This window comes from Castanea sativa, chromosome 12, assembly GCF_040712315.1.
Source record: "Castanea sativa cultivar Marrone di Chiusa Pesio chromosome 12, ASM4071231v1".
In the NCBI taxonomy this organism is placed as follows: Eukaryota; Viridiplantae; Streptophyta; class Magnoliopsida; order Fagales; family Fagaceae; genus Castanea; species Castanea sativa.
In genome coordinates, this window is record NC_134024.1 from 31,588,698 (window position 1) to 31,606,750 (window position 18,053).

The window sequence follows — 18,053 nt, forward strand, 5'->3', positions numbered from 1 at the left end:
CTATATGTTTATATGCTAAATTGATAATGTCCAGTTTACTTATTATATGCGTGTTTATTATTTTCAGATTTGAACATGGCATTATTTAGCCCACTTGTTTCTATTCTTAATCAAAACAAACTAACTGGATCCAACTATGTTGATTAGAAAAGAAATTTGGACATTGTTTTAACAGCTGAAGAGCACAAATATGTGTTTACTCAACCATGTCCTATCTTTCCTTTATTAGATGCTCCTCTTGAGGAAAAACAGCGATATGATCATTGGCAGAAATCTAATGAAATGGCCAAGTGCTATATCCTAGCATCCATCTCAAATGTTCTACAGCATCAAATGCAGGATGTAGAACTAGCTTCGGACATAATGCATAGTCTGAAGGAGATGTTTAGTGAGCATGGCCGTTCAGCAAGGCAAGAAACCATGAGGCAAATTTATAATACCAAAATGGCTGAAGGTACTTCAGTTAGGGAGCATTGTCTTACAATTATCTCTAATCTGAATACATTAGAGGTTTTAGGTGCCGACATTGATGGAGAATCCCAAGTAAATATGATACTTCAGTCACTACCAGAATCATTCAAGGAATTCAAACTGAATTATAATATGAATAAAAAGGTTTATTCCTTGTCTGAATTAATGAATGAATTGGTAGCGGTAGAAGGCATCCTTGGTACTTCTAGTGTTGAAGCCAATGTGGCTGAAGCTTCTACATCTCAACCTAAGTCGAAAGGCAAGGGTAAGAAGAAGAAGAAGAACTTCACTAAGCAAGAGGGTAAACAAATTGCCTTAGGGGTTGCTGAGAAAGGAAAGAAGCTCAAAGGAAAGTGTTTCCATTGTGGTGAGAAATGACATTGGAAGAGAAATTGTCCAAAGTTTAAGGCTGCCAAAAACAACGATATGACAACTTCTTTTCTTCTTGAAATATGTTTGGTATAGAATCCCACAGATTCCTGGTGTGTGGATTCAGGTTGTACTAATCATATCTACAATTCTTTGCAGGGGTTTCAGGAGACCAGAAAGCTGATTAAAGGAGAATTGTTTCTTACCTTAGCAGATGGGAGTAGAGTTCCAGTTGTATCTGTTGGAGTGCTTAATTTGTGTTTTAGTTCTAGAGTTCTAATATTGAAAGACTGTCTGTTTGTACCTAATGTTCGTAGGAATTTAATTTCTGCAACTTATTTAAGTAAACATGGGTATTGTATTATCCTAAAAGACAATGTTGTAATAAAGAAGGATAAAATGTTTATCTGTTCTGGCAATATTGTGGATGGTCTTTATATTTTAACTCCTGATAAGCATGAATTACATAATTCTGAATTAGATGATAGCTCTCATGTAAAATCATTAAAGAGAAAGTTTCCTTCTAGTGATGCATATATTTGGCACTTGCGTTTAGGTCATATTAATTCAAATAGGATTCAAAAACTGATCAAAGATGGACTCTTAGGATGTGTGCCCTTAAATCCTATTGTATGATGCTATGTATTTTATTATGTATGACATTATGTATGACTTAATATTGTGTTTAATAAAGTTGTTTTGCTATTATCTAAAATAATGGCAACATGAATATTGAGACATTATCATATAGTCCATGAGATGCATAGTATGTGATTTATGTGAAAAGTCACAGAAAATATAAATCACAAGTTCTTTGTAAACTCAGAATTTTAGTTCGTAGTCAGTGATGAAATTGGGCATTTCATTTGCGAAGACTATAACATATCAACTACGATGATTTGTCTTGATCATGGAAATGAAAATTTCTAGTTGATATGTTTTAAGAGTTAAAACATATTGTACTGGACCGGTGTGAGATTTATTATTCTCCTAACGACTGTCAAATGAATAATAAACTCACAACTTATATTTGCATGAACTCTTAATCCTGAGAGAATAATGGGCTTGATCATGAGGTGTAGGTTGCTTTGATATATCAGGAGTGAGATCTAGAGTTACAGTCAAAACCTCAATATGTTGGGCAACCACATTTAATGTTGATGGAACATATATTTCCAAGATGAAATTCATAGTCTCTTAATGGAGATACAAAATATTCCCTTGAAATAAGTTTAATGGGTTTGTTATTCAGAATGTTAGGCCTAACTACTTTAGTAAATAGTTACTAGAGTATATATTTATGAAAATTTGATTTCATAAATATATAATGAATAACTTAAAGGATTAAACTGGGTACTCAAGGATAAGATGTAGTAATTTACAAAGTGGTAGTCTACATTCATGACTTTGTGTTACTATGAATATTTTATGAAGGGGTTGCATGTACAATAAAATCTTGGGATATAATTTATAGGTAAGGCCTAGAGTGCATCTATATTTATATAGTGGTATTAAATATAGTTAATGGTAACTTTGAACTTGTCAAGAGTTGACAGAAAAGCCCAAGGCCCATTGGAGCTAGTGTCTTATTGGTCCCTTTTGGTCCCATTCCAAGCCACACACTTAAGCCCAGTTGAAAAGGCCCAAAAAGCCAGCCCAATTAGATAATTGGTTAGACACAAAGGGAAAAACATACAGAATTTTCAGTAGAGATTTTTGTAAGAACATTATTGCAAAGTGGTGTAAGAAGTGTTAGACACTCCTTGACATTTTGCTTTTGGAACTGATTGAGAGACCACACATCTTGAGCATTAGTGAAATTGGAGTGAAGATTGAAAGTGTTCCTAAGCGATTTTGATCTTCAGTTTTGAAATTCACCGCTCCAAGGTACACTATCTTGTTCTCAAATTCTGAAACTTATATAGTACATGTTAACTTTATGAATGAAGTAGATCCGTTATTTTTTCGCTGCGCACATGCATTTTTCCATCAGAGCTAATCTAAAAGCCCTAAGATAATCCCTGGTAATGGTCCCCATCGGGATTACTACCTCTCCCGTTTGTCTTTTTTCCTGCCACTCCCCTTCTGTACAGTATGTAACAGACACCCCCGATGGAATTCTATACTTAGCCTTAACTTGTTCTATTTTTTCATCTGAATCTACTAGGGATGCAAATCTACCCATTTGTGGGAGTAGGGTATGGGTATGGTGGAAAAACTAAGAAGATAGGTGTGACGAGGAGAAACAAATGCAATAAAAAGAGAGAAGAAAGAAAAATAATGAAAGGAGTCTGGGAGAACTTACTTTAAAAAAGGCAAAGTCACCTCGGCCTAGTTCTTAATAAATGTGAGGGCGTGTGTAGATCGGAAAGGTTGGAAGATACGTTATGTGAGTGTTGTAGTGTGTAAGAGGGTTTGAATTGCTAGTATTTATATCAAAGGGAGTATGAAGCGGGAAAATTCCCGCCTATGTCCCAATGCAATCCTCAACCGTTGGATGCGCGTCATGTCGCTAAGCGTGGGGGACAGAAAGACGTTAGAATTTAATTTAGGGATGCTCCGCATGCCGAAACATCAGGAACATGCAGTGGGCAGTTCAAAGGATGTCATCATTGTCAGGGAAGAGGTGTGACGATTATAGATTAATAGGGACAGATGTCGAGATCCTCTTTCCTCTCGAGGTAGCATAAATGAGAATCTCGAGGGGCTATTGTAGGGTCAATGGGCCCAATGACACGTATTGGGTTGGCCCAAAAGTATTTGTTGGGCAAAAGGCCCAATCCAAGGACACTGAATGGTCCGAGAATGTGTAAATGTCAGCCCACGAAGCAATGCCAAAAGGTAAAGAAGTGATATCTAGTCAATCATATCCAAGAGAATGGTCCGAGGAGGAATATGTCCTCGGCTATCTAAAGCTGAGGTAAAAGAAAGACTGGCTCACCTCCATCGACACTATTCAAGAAGATCCTATAGGTAAAGGTAAGCATGGTATATGTAGAAGATGAGAGGAAGGGTGATGGGATATTTAAGATAAAGCTGCTACCACCGCCACCGCATTGAGTGCTCTACAACTGCTTCTCTGGCCGCATTAATAGGAAAGTGAGGCCCGAACATTAGGGTTCAGCCTTACAGCTTCCTCCAAAGACTTAAGGGAAAGGGGATGGGACAAGTATCTAAATCAAGAATCTAATCCATGGGCGGGAGGTGATATAAAAGGAAGAGAAAAGCGCTCAGGAAAGAGGAGGAAAAAAGGAAGGAAAACATTGTACACCTCACTATCCATAGTTGTAATCTATCTTGTGAAGAGATAATATAAATCATTCTCGGCTGGTGTTCGAGGAGAAATTTCTTTCATATAAACAAATCCTTATGTGTATCATTCTGGGTCGATGCCCGAGCGGTTAATGGGGACGGACTGTAAATTCGTTGGCAATATGTCTACGCTGGTTCAAATCCAGCTCGGCCCAATAATTCACCGATCCACCATGAAATGAATAACCCATTTGTTGTTCCCCAGAAAGGCCTAATCGGAATACAGAAGACTAAAGAAAAGTGAGATTTTCTGATATATTTTTACCGCTGTTCATTTGCTCTATTTATTTTTTTCCACAAATTTAGATCTTGTTTGCTAATGAAGCCCATCATTTTTTTTTTTTTTATCTAAACATCACTGGAACCTAGATTTCAAACCCACTTTTTACAAATTTCATTGTATCAAGCCTTTTGGGCCCATCCCCTGCTCACTGTGGATTTGGGTGCAAATTGCGTCCTTACAAATGTGATGTAGATTTTGATTTGGTTTGTTTTAACCCTTTCAATCTTAGGGTTTAAAAAAAGTGGTTTTCGAAGTAGCATCCAGTTTTTAATTACATCTTTAGTAAAAATCCTGATTATAAACATTCTCCGTTTGTATATATTCCCCCTCCAAAAAAAAAAAAAGTTTGATATATACACGGTATTAACGTAGAGTTCAATAATTTTAAGGTATTTGATTTTTACTTGGACTCCTTTTAAGTGGAGAATGTATGTATATATATACACACACACACACACACACACACACACACAATTAGTTGGTGTATTTTTTTTTTTTAGAAATTTGGTGTTCTTTAGAACTCGACTTTGAATTGATACAATTTATGTTTGTATTTTTAGGTTGTTATTTTTTTTCCAATCTAATTGAAGAAATCAAAAAATAAAATAAACTGTAATGAGGTGTAAAAAATTTAAATAATTTTAAAAAAAAAATCATAATGATGTGGCAAAATTCTGGAGATGTTAACAAAAAGTCAAATGTTTCGGTTTAAATTTGAGTTTGAGTTTAAGTTGGATTTGTTAGAGAGATAGAGTTTTACTCCTTATTAAGTTTGGATTAAACAAAAATAATTTTGTTTAAAAATATGATAATGATGAGTTTGAGTTTAAGTTGGAATTGTTAGAGTCTTAGAGAGATAGAGTTTCACTCCTTGTTAAGTTTGGACTAAACAAAAATAATTTTATTTATATAAGATGATAATTTTATTTAAATATTAATGATAATGATGAGTTAGAGTTTGAGTTTAAGTTTGACTTATTAGAAAGATAGAGTTTCGCTCCTTGTTAAGTTTGGACTAAACAAAAATAATTTTATTTAAATAAAATAATAATTTTATTTAAATATTGTGCTAGCGTAAAAAATTGTGAGAGTTTCAAAGGTTTCGAGATATATATATATATATATATATATATATATATATATATATATATATATATATATATAATCAGGTTTAAAATGAGATTACATAACAAAATAGTTTCTTTGAGGCTACTTCAAGAAATTGTTTGTGAAAATTAAATAAATAGTAAAAAAGGCCTTATTCCCCGTCCCATTCCCACCCCAATTTTTAGATTAAAGAACAAAAATGAGCTTACTTTTGTGCTTTTTTGGAGTGTAAAGAAAGTATAAAGAACAAAAAATGAGAAAGTAAAGCAAGGAAGAAACAAAGCTTTTAAAGAAGTGCCAATTCCAAACCTTAAAGAACGGACGGAATGCTAATTGGATTTTATTTAAATATTGATGATAATGATGAGTTTGAGTTTAAGTTTAAGTTTAAGTTGGACTCGTTAAAAAGATAGAGTTTCACTCCTTGTTAAATTTAGACTAAGCAAAAATAATTTTCTTTAAATAAAATGATAATTTTATGAAAAAAATTATACTGACGTGAAAAATTGTGAGAACTTAAGAAGTTTCGGTTATATATATATAAAAGCGGTATCCAAAGTCATTGCCTGCACTCAACATAACATGTAGTACTAAGAATTTGTATAAATCTATTCTATCCAAAAAAAAATTGTATAAATCCATCTCAGATGATGTTATTTTTTGTTCAACATTTTTAAATCAAACCCAAACTTTTGATTTTCTTTTCTTAATTTAATTTTCTTTGTTTTATAGATCTCAAAATGTAAAGTTATATTAAGTACACCAAATTACTCACGTAGACAGATTATTCAATTAGAAAATCAATGAATGATGAAATATTGAAATATTTACTGGAATTGATCAAGAGAACAACTAAAAATACGGCAGAAATTGTGAAGCTTCTCATGGTTTTTTTTTTCTTTTGATATGATAGAAGTTGTAAGATCAAAATTCGCACCCGAACCCAACAGTATGAAGGGAACAAGCTCAAAAAGCCCAATACAATGAAATTTGTAGAGCGTACAGTGTTTCTCTCTTTCTTTTTCAATCTCCCTCCTTGAATGCCTTTCTTTTCCTTTTATATCATCCTCCTTCTTCCCTCCATCCTCCACGTATGGATCAGATCCCCGATCAAGATACTTGTCCCATCCACCGCTTTCTTAAAGTCTTTAAACAATAGCTATAAGGTTGATCGTCACTGTTCAGATGTCATTTCCTCATTAATGTGGCCAAAGACGTAGGTACAGAGTCTTTAATGCGGTGGTAGCAGCTTTCTCTAAGATATTTCTCATTCGTTCTTCCCCTCCGTGCCCTTGTGGAACACATCTTCATCCACCAGACCTACTAGAATCTCCTTCTAAACATCATGGCGTATCATAAGATCTTCACTTCATCTAGCCGAGGAGATGTCCCTCCTTAGACTACTTCCATCAGCCTCTTTCGCAACAGTTCACTTATGGGCTTTTAAGTCAGGTGTTGTTACTACAATTAAACCTTCCTCTGACAAGTTAATACCCTCAGATTAGACCCAAGGCCCAAAAATGTGCCCTGGACCTTTTGTCCTCACAATAGCCCCTCAAAACTTCATTTTTCTCTTCCATCTGAGGAGAAAATTGAGGTTTTGACCCTACGCATATTTCTTAAACTGCTACACGTGAGAACGTCATTTCCTTCTTTAAAAACTACTTCTGACGCCTCGAAGTCCACAATGCCCCTATTAATTGCTTCAAGCGACGCATTGTCACCCACGTCCAATGATGAGATATAAATCTAATGGTCTGGATTCTTCCTTTGAATTTTGAGCGAGATAACTACCATTTAGTTCTGCCTCTCATCTAAAACGCCTGGGAAGTTGCAATTTTTCCATTTACTCCGGAAATCGACTAGCTCTAAAGAGTTCCTCATTTTTTCTACTCCTACGAAGTCCTGAAGAGTCGTCTACTCCATCTCTCGTAAGTTTTCACCCTTTTAAGTTCTTTTTCTCCTCGGCTATAGTCCTCGGCCACTAGTTGTACCCCCTTTTCTTTCTAAACCTTCACCTTTACTCCAACCAAATGGGTAGATTCAAATGTTTAGTAGATACTGACGCCGATATGGAGGGTTTCCGGGCCAAATACCACATTCCCCAGGAAGTAGGTTTGAGGTACTGCCCTCCAGAAGTCATAGCTAACGATAGGGAAGAAGGAGAAGTTGTCATTCCCATAATCACATTTTTAGAAGGTGGAATAACACTTCCCATGAAGAACGTAACCAGTGAACATCTGCGTAGCCATAGATTATGCCCAAACCAATGTACACCTAACATGTTTAGAATCTTAGGTTGTGTCGACGCTCTCAATGAGCAAATGGGTTTGAATCTCACATGGCATGATGTTGTCCAAGACATAGGGTATTACCTCAAGTCTCGGTCTAACATCGTTATACTCATATCGTGTCTTCCCAAATCTAACAAAGGCATGAAGGATGACTACTTAATCGCCTCTGGAAAGTGGTATGACGGTCCTCATTGTCCAGTCAAAGAGGGAAAACTAGGTGTGATTCCATAGGGTTTAGGTCCCTTGGCTTGGAGTTTAGTTCTTCTAATCTTATCACTTAAATTCACATTGCATTTTACTTTCTCCTTGTTTCAAATCTGTTGTTGTTCTAACCATGTTTGGCTTCTTAGATGTCTTTATAGATAAACAACACGTATCGCCTCGTCTAAGCTTATCTAGCATCTCGGACTTCAACAGAGTTTTGAGATCCGAGGTATTCGTGAGTGAAGATAGGCAGGTGAGGGCAGCCCATCTCATCTTGGGGTACGAACCGCTATTGACTACCTTCCAAGATATCGGCAACGCAATCGTCACGGGTGACAGGAGATGTAAAAGGATAGACGTCTCAAAAACGGGGTTTCTCGCCCCCACGTGATCTGCCAGACGATCCCTCTGTCATTCTATACGTACGTCTAATAACAGCAGTCCCTCCGCCTATGCAATCTGAAGCAACAGCCGTTAGAGAAGAATCCACATCTTCTCGCTTGTCACTCGAGGAGGAAATAGACCAATTCCGACTTGAGAAAGTAGAGAAACCTTCAGAGGGCCACGTTGCCAACCTCTCGGACAAAGAAAACGAATCCACTGAGAGCTCTGGTATCAAAGGTTTCATAGTTGCCCGTGTAGACAACAGCTCCGAGGAGAAAGAAGAAGAAATGTCTCGACAACCAGGGACAACTTTGAAGGATCTTCTTGCCAAGAGGGGTAAGCAAGCCACCGTGAAGGGCGCTTCAGGATCTCAACCTCCTGCCAATCTCCCACCCCCTCCCCCTCCTCCAGCCTCCCTTCTTCCTATACCCAACCTCAAAAAGGAGAAATAAGGGGGCGAGGTTGAAGAAGAGGAGTTGTCCCAGAAGAAAAGGCAGAAGCAGCAAAAGGCCAAATCGAGCTTCCTCTGTGGAGAGCAGGGATAGCCATAAATTGGCTGAGGTTTGCCAAACTCCGTCTCATTGGTCACCTCTTTTGGCATTGGATGAGGCTTTTATTCCCCGCCATGCCTCCATAAGGGAATTCCAAAAATGGCATGCCCATTACCTGGCTGAGGCCCTGGAATAGCCCATCTTGCTGCGTAAGGACATGGATGCCCTGAAAGGGATGAGGCAACCAGATCTTTTCCTGTCCCTGAAAAGGGACCTAGCTTTGGTATGTGATATTATTAACAACATTAATTGCTAATTCGTTTATTTTGTTATTGCATTTGATTTTCTTTCTATCATTTCAATCATACGCGCACTTTTTTATTATTCTCGTCACAATGAACTTGTTCATCACTTTTGTGCAAGCTATCCAATAGGTTTTTGTGGCTGAGAAGTGGGTAGAAGATGCTCAGAATGAGGCTAAGGCTGAAGCCAGTATCATGATCGAGACTGAGAAAGCCCTTGGATTAGCCAAGCAGGAGAAACAAGAGCTGGCCAACAAATTGGTGGAAGAGGGAAAAAAGAGAAGCATCGAGGCTGGACAAAAGACAGTGGAGACGCAGGCAGAGGAGCAACGCAAACAGCTTCTCGATAAAGGACAAAAGCTAGACACTGCCCAACAAGACATTTTGCACTTGAAGGGTGAGTTAGCTCAAGCCAAGGAAGCGGCTCGCACCATCAAAGAGACCGTGTATGCCGCATCACTTGCCTCTTTCAACAAGGGGGTTAAGGAAACGGAGATCGGATTAGCCGAAGAGCTAGCTAAAGTATGTAGGGGTTATTGTCAACAAGTATGGGCAGAAGCCCTTAATGTGGTAGGGGTCCCTACTACCTCGAAGTGGAGAAAGGCCGAAAACATGTGGCTCCCTCCAGACATCCGTGCGATTGAAGCCCTTCCACCTCCTTCAACTGCCTCCGAGACAGTGCCCCTTACACAGCCATCTCTAGTCCAAGAACCTATCCCATCTCGTAAAGCATCTATAGGCTCTGATCAAGCGGCGGAGCAAGGTGAGAAGACTGAGGAGAATCTGAGCGAGAAAGTTGGACAGGGTAACCCTCCACCAGGGGTGAAGGACAAAAGAAAACAAATTAAGACCCCGTCCGAGACCAAACCTTCAAATGCTCCCCTCATCATCAAAGAAGTGGCTCCCAAATCCAAAGAGACTAGGCCCAAGCAAAAAGGGGAGGAAGACAAAATAAAGGAAGCTAAAACAAAGTCCACAGAAGACCTTCCATTGAAAACCAAGACATAAGCAGCCTAGGATTCTCTCTCAACTTTTTGCCTAACTTCAAGATAGCTTTTTCTTATCATAATTTTACTACCGTCGTTTTATCCTGTGTTTTTGTTTCCAATGGAATCACGTACAATTATAATGAGAGTTCAAGATTTTGATCTTTAATTCTTTACAGATTTCACTTACTAGGAATGTTTAACTTTTTATCATAATACAATTTGCATACATAATATGAATGACTTGGTGTACAAATGAACAGGGTAGGTCTCAATAGTGCATTAGGTAATATCAACAATCTGTCATGGAAATAATTTCATTTCCTGGACCTATGCCTTCAGTAGATAACCTGTATGTTGGAATTATATTATTTAACGTGCAACAGCTAACAGTTAAATACATAAGAATATACATGAACCCAAAAATGAGAGGAATATGGTCTAAGACTAGACCTTATGTGAAACTCAGGCACAAAAGTAAATCATCAATCTCACCAAGGTATGTGGTCTGAGAGCTAAGACATAGCCAAAGCTCTGTTTGATTCTTAGAAAGGTGAACGGAAGTGTTAATTTCCTCAAAGTAGATAGTCTTAGGACCAGACGTAACTAAGGTTCTGCTTAACACTTAGTAAAAATATCAGTTTCTACAAGGTATATGGTCCAAGGAGCCAGGCATGACCAAGTTTCTGTTCGATCCTTAGAAGAATGAACTGAAGTGTTAATTTTCCCAAAATAGGTAGCTCGAGGACCAGACGTAACTAAGGTTCTATTTAACACTTAATAAAAATATCAATTTCTACAAGATATGTGGTCCGAGGAGCCAAGCATGACCAAGTTTTTGTTTGATACTTAGAAAAATGAACTAAAATGTTAATTTTTCCAAAATAGATGGCCTGAGGACCAGACATAACTAAGGTTCTGTTTAACACTTAATAAAAATATCAATTTCTACAAGGTATGTGGTCCGAGGAGCTAGGCATGACCAAGTTTCTGTTTGATATTTAGAAAACTATTAATCAACGCAACACTATGACAACAGAAATAAGATGGCAAAAATGTCTTTCATTAATAATAGCACATTCGTAGGTTATTTACATTCAAGGGACGTGGTACAACCTTTTCATTTAAGTCTACAAGATAATACGCCCATATGCCCGCTACTGAAGTGATACGATAAGGTCTTTCCTAATTAGGTCCCAATTTTCACCATGCTGAGTTCTTGGCAATACCCAAGACCTTCCTTAACACCAAATCTCTACGGGCTAGTGGCCTTAACTTCACATGAGAATCATATCCCTGTTTGAGTTTATGCTGATAATAAACTAGCTGAACCATGGCATTCTCTCGTCGTTCCTCAACTAGGTCTAGGCTTTTCTCCATTAAATTGTCATTATTACTTGGGATGAAAGAGCTCGTTCTCAATGTCGAAAACCCAGTTTCTAGAAGGATTACAGCCTCGGCTCCATAAGTCATAGAGAAGGGTGTCTCTCTAGTGGATCTTCGAGGTGTAGTTCGATACATCCAGAAAACATGTGGAAATTCTTCCACCCACCTCCCCTTGGCATCATCCAGCCTTTTCTTGAGTCTATTGACTATAACTTTATTGACTGCCTCGGCCTGCCCATTCCCTTGTGGATAAGCTGGAGTAGAATACCTATTTGTGATGCCTAGATCACAACAATACCTTCTAAAGGCCTTACTGTCAAATTGCAGACCATTATCTGAAATAAGAGTATGAGGGATTCCAAACCTAGTGATAATTTTTTTCCAAACAAACCTCTTCGCATCCACATCCCTAATGTTTGACAATGGCTCAGCTTCAACCCATCTAGTGAAATAATCTGTTCCAACGAGCAACCACTTCCTATTCTCTGCTGCCTTTGGGAAAGATCCTACAATGTCCAAGCCTCATTAACCAAAAAAAGGCCAAGGACTAAACAGAGGGTTTAGGACACCCCCTAACTGATGGATGTTGGGAGCAAATTTCTGACATTGGTCACACTTTTTTTGCATAATCTTAGGCCTCTCTCTGCATATTGGGCCACCAATACCCCTGGGTAAGAGCTCTATGAGCTAAAGACCTTCCTCCTGTGTGACTTCCACTAATCCCTTCATGCAACTCTTCCAAAAGTAATTTCGTTGCTTCAAGGTGTATACACAGCAAATATGGTCTTGAAAAAGAGCGTTTATACAACTTTTGGTCTTCGGACAGCCAAAATCGAAGTGTTTTTCTGCGTACTTTATCTACTTCAAATTTCTCCTCAGGCAAGATATCATTTTTAAGGAATGACGCTATAGGATCCATCCAACTAGGTCTCACCCTAATCTGATGAATTCGGATGGTGTCATTATTCATTCCAGTAGGTTTACATAGATCTTCAATAAGGATGACCCGTGGTAGACCTTGTGCCGAGAATGTCGCAAGGGTGGCTAGGGAGTCAGCATGAGTATTCATGCTCCTAGAGATATGCAATAAGGTAAAAGATTCAAACTTTGATTGTAAATACCTGGCCCGGGTTAGATACTCTTGCATTCTCAGATCTCTAGCCTCTAACTTCCCTTCCACTTAGCCCACGATTAACTATGAATCCGAAAACATTTGCACTGTTTTTCCACCCATTTTCTAAACCATATCCATTCCCACCAATAAAGCTTCATATTCTGCCTCATTGTTAGTGGCTGAGAACCCTAGTCTTAAGGATTTCTCAAAAGTAATCCCCTCAGGGGACACCAAAACTAGCCCCACACCAGATCCTCTTTGATTTGCTGCTCCATCAACATACACTTTCCATATCAAAGGTTCCTTACACGAAACCATGCCAACTGATTTTTCATCCATGTCCAACCTCTTAGCGTTCTCTTCTAATGAAGACTCAGCAAACTCCGTAACCAAATCAGCAAGGACCTATCCCTTCATGGAGGTGCGAGGCATATACTTGATATCAAAAGCCCCCAAGATGGTACCCCATTTGGCAATCCGTCCAGTATAGTCAACACTCCGAAGTACAAACTTAAGAGGAAGTTGTGTTAAAACAACAATCGTATAAGATTGGAAGTCATGGGGAAGCTTACGTGTAGCATGTACCACCGCTAGGATCGCCTTTTCTAATGATAAATAGTGCACCTCAGCCTCGTGTAAAGATTTGCTCACATAATAAACTGGTCTCTGCACACCATTATCAACCCGTATCAGAACCAAACTAACAGCATGATTGGCCACCTCAATATATGTGAACAGAACTTCATCAACTTCTGGCCGAAACATGATGGGTGGTTGCGAAAGATATTCCTTAAGCTGTTGAAAAGCTAAAGTGCACTCCTCGGTCCATTCAAATCATTTCCATTTATTTAGCAGTTGGAAGAAAGGCCTACACCTATCTACGGACTGAAAAATAAACAGGTTGAAGGCAGCAGTCATCCCTGTCAACCTCTGAACTTCCTTAGGATTCCAAGGTGGCTGTAACCTATCAATTTTCTTGACTTACGCAGGATTGACTTCAATTCCCCGATGAGTAACCATATAACCCAGGAACTTACCAGATCCCACACCAAAAGAGCACTTGGAAGCATTAAGCCGCAATTTGTACCTCCTTAGCGTTTGAAAAGTATTGTTCAAGTCTTCCACATGCATGGAAACCGTTTTACTTTTCAACACCATGTCATCCACATACACTTCAATAGTCTTTCCCAGCTGTGACTCAAACATCTTGGTCATCATCCTTTGATAGGTAGCCCCTGTGTTTTTCAAACCGAAAGGCATCACCTTATAGTGATAATTTCCTGTAGGGGTGACAAAAGCTGTCTTTTCTTGATCACCCAAAGCTAAAGGTATTTGGTGATAACCTTGGAAAGCATCTAAAAAACTCATCCAAGGATGCCCAACAGTGGAATCCACTAGCTAATCTATACGAGGCATTGGGAAAGAATCTTTAGGACAAGCCTTGTTCAAATCTGTGAAGTCTACACATACTCTCCACTTCCCATTCTTCTTCTTCACAACCACTGTATAAGCCAACCATTCAGGATAGAACACTTCTTTGATAGCACCAGCCTTTTTGAGCTTAAGTACCTCTTCCTTGACAGCCTCAGAATGCTCTCTAGATGAGCGCCGAGGTTGTTGCTTCCTCGGCACCACAGCCGGATTGACATTCAAATGATGGCAAATGAAACTCGGATCAACCCCCGGGGCCTCATAAGCATTCCACACAAATACATCCACATTTCTCTTCAAGAACATAACCAGCTCCACCTTCTCCTGAGACAACAACTGAACTCCCACCTGAAAGAACTTTTCAAGATCATCATTTACAAGAACTTTTTCTAATTCTTCACACGCAGGATCTTCCCCCGCTGCTGCCCTGGACATAGCCAGAGACATTAATTGCAATGAGCCCTCAGCCGAGGCCAAGAACTCTGGTCCAGGCTGATGCAGAATTGCAGCCGCCATACACTGTCTAGCTACAGATTGACTCCCAATTAGCTCCTCGACTTGATCCTCAGATAGGAACTTGACTTTAAGATGTAGAGTTGCGGATACGGCCCCCAAAGCATGTAACCATAGTCTTGCCACAATGGCCGTGTAGGGAGAATAGGCATAAACCACAATGAAATCCACCTCCACCACTTCTGAGCCGGATTGCACAAGCAACCTAATTTGTCCCTTTGGTATGATAGCCTTCCCCTCAAAACTTATCAGTGGCGAGTCATATGCCATAAGATCCTCAAGTCTTAAGCTTAGCCTCTTGAACAAATCAGGGTACATAATATCTGCCCCACTACCTTGGTTAACCATTACTTTCTTTACGTCGTAACCCCCTATCCTCAGTGTAACCACCAAAGCATTATCATGGGGTTGGATAGTTCCAATCTTTTCTTCTTCCAAAAAACCCAAAATAGGTGGGGCATTCCCCTTAATCCTCTTCGGCTCAGAGCTAAACTCCTCGGCAAGGGTTCGTGCCACAGACATCACCCTGGAAGGACAAGAACCAGTCCTACCCGGGGCAACAAAGATAACATTAATCGTACCCAAAAGAGGCCTTAAAGCATTGTTACCTTGATTTATTGAGCCTGAATGACCTCCTTGCCCATTGGGCCGATGCAGAAACTACTTTAACCTTCCTACCTTAACCAACTGCTCCAAATGATTCCACAGAGTCTTACAATCCTCAGTGGTATAACCCTTCTCTCGATGATAAAGGCAAAGGAGATTCTGATTACGCCTCATGGGATCCCCGGCCATCTTGTTAGGCCATTTGAAGTATGGTTCATTCTGGATTTTTTCCAACACCTAATGCACTGGTTCTCGAAATATAGTATTAACCACCTGAGGAGTGGTAGGACTGGATTGCCAAGCAAAATCTCTTCAAGGCCTGTTATTGTTGTATCTATCCAACCTGAAATCCCTCATCTCTTAAAGGATAACCTTCGCCTTTCCCTTACCTTGCTGTTGATCTTCCTCAACCCGTTTGTACTCATCAATGCAATCCATGAGCCGACGTACTCTCCTTACAGGCTTTTTAGTTAGAGATTTCCTCAAGTCGTGCTCAGTAGGGAGGCCAACTTTGAAAGTTCTTATTGCCACATCGTCAAAACCACCATCGATCTCATTGAACATCTCCTAGTACCTGTCAAAGTATGTTTTCAGGGTTTCCCCTTCCCTCATGGACATGGACAATAATGAATCCAAAGGCCGAGGAACTCTACTGCAGGTGATGAAGAGCGCCCAAATGCCTTAATGAGTTCCATGAAGGAATCAATAGAACCTACCCTCAGGCCATTAAACCACCTTATCGCAATAGGACCCAAGCTAGAAGGGAAGACTTTGCACATTAAAGTTTCATTTTTAGAGTGTACCGCCATTCTCTGATTGAAATGACTCACATGCTCTACGGGATCCATTCGGCCGTTATAAATGGTGAAATTTGGTTGGGCAAAGTGCCATGGAAGCTTCCCCTTCTCCAGCCTACGTGTGAAAGGTGACTTAGAAATCTAGTGCAACGCCCTACTCATACCATCATTTCCCAAGCCCTTGGAGGAAAACTTCTTGTCCGTATGACCATAAAAATAGTCCTCCTCATAGGAGAAAGACTCACTAGGAGGAGTTCGTGACCTGGGCCTATAACTGCTACCCTGAGAATCTTCAGAAGAAGGGTCAGAAAAAGAGGGAGTACGCCTTCGTCTTTCACGACGCAACTTCTTCTTCAGGTGGTCAATCTCCTTCTGCATGGCTTTCCTTATGAGGAATTCTACTTCCCCCTCGTGAACGACTTTTGCCGGTGTGTTCTGTAAGCACACTGCCCTCTTGATCTCTTTCCTGCTCAAGATGCAAGAAGTGATCTTCATGCTGGGACCTCATAGACTCTGCATGGTGTGGACCTGAGCTTGCCATAATGTCCAATATCTAAAACACAAGATTTTCCACAGACGGTGCCAATTGTAAGGTCACAATTCGCACCCGAACCCAACAGTATCAAAGGAACAGGCCCAAAAAGTCCAATACAATGAAATTTTTAGAGGGTGAGCTTGAAACCTAGGTTCTATGGATGTTGGATAACAAAAATGATGGGCTAGATCCCCAATTCACATGCAACGAACTGTTTACGTAACAAAACTTCTCCTCAGACGTATGTCGAGGACGGTTTGTATTGTTTTTCCTTGTTCTAAAGATAAATTACAATTAAGGATGGTATGTACAGTGTTTCTCTCTTTCTTTTTCAATCTCCCTCCTTGAATGCCTTTCTTTTCCTTTTATATCATCCTCCTTCTTCCCTCAATCCTCCACGTATGAATCAGATCCCCGATCAAGATACTTGTCCCATCCACCGCTCTTTTGAAGTCTTCAAACAATAGCTGTAAGGTTGATCGCCACTGTTCAGATGTCATTTCCTCACTAATGCGGCCAAAGAGGTAGGTGCAAAGTCTTTAATGCGGTGATAGCAGCTTTCTCTAAAATATTTCTCATTCGTTCTTCCCCTCCGTGCCCTTGTGAAACACATCTTCATCCACCAGACCTACTAAAATCTCCTTCTAAACATCATGGCGTATCATATGATCTTCACTTCATCTAGCCGAGAAGATGTCCCTCCTCGGACAACTTCCATCAGCCTCTTTCGCAACAGTTCACTTGTGGGCTTTTAAGTTCGGTGTTGTTACTACCATTAAACCTTCCTCCGACAAGTTAATACCCTTGGATCAGGCCCAAGGCCCAAAAACATGCCCTAGATTTTTTGTCCTTACAGAAGTAAATAAGGTGGTGGAAAATTAAATTATGCTTTGATGATATTTATAGGTGTTAAGAGTTATATTAATTTGTTTCATTTCCTCATAAATAATGTTTTAGATACTGGTTTCTTTACTTTAAATGTTACAAGTTTAATATTAAATTTATCGTTCTTAATTGCCGTATAATACTTAATTTGTTGGTTACACAAATTAATTCTTTGAAATAAGTAATTGTCGTATAATACTTAATTTGTTGGTTACACAAATTAGTTCTTTGAAATAAGTAGCTGAAAGATATTAAGGTTGTAGCTATTCTCCATCTTTTGCTAATTTGCTAAGATGGTGTTGTGATAGAATGTTGTATATACCAATCAAAATTTCAGTCTACTTTGGTAATGTTTTGGGAGGAGAAATTTGAATAGAAAGAGAGGATACTTGATTGACAATTATGTTACATTCTTAGCATAATGTTAGTAAGTAGTTGATAAAGTTACATTTTTCTTATGTTATTAAAGTCTTGTATTTTTTTTTAGTACTTGTTATAGATTTATTTATATTTGCTTTCTCTTTAAGTCATTTAAGATGTATAAATGATGAATTGTTTGTAAGGAGTACTAGAATCTTATACT

General features: G+C 39.1%; 1 protein-coding gene and 1 non-coding gene across 2 annotated transcripts; one reads left to right on the forward strand and one right to left on the reverse strand.

Moving 5' to 3' along the window:
* Positions 1-4,223: 4,223 nt before the first annotated feature.
* Positions 4,224-4,307, forward strand: TRNAY-GUA (transfer RNA tyrosine (anticodon GUA)). The gene has a single exon. It is a non-coding gene; the product is annotated as a tRNA-Tyr (tRNA).
* Positions 4,308-13,684: 9,377 nt separating this feature from the next.
* On the reverse strand, positions 13,685-16,545 carry LOC142620526 (uncharacterized). The gene is made up of 3 exons (XM_075793888.1): positions 16,215-16,545; positions 14,384-15,018; positions 13,685-13,966 (listed from the first exon to the last, which is right to left on the reverse strand). Exons 1-3 carry the CDS (start codon positions 16,543-16,545, stop codon positions 13,685-13,687), a joined length of 1,248 nt encoding a protein of 415 aa, XP_075650003.1.
* Positions 16,546-18,053: the final 1,508 nt, after the last annotated feature.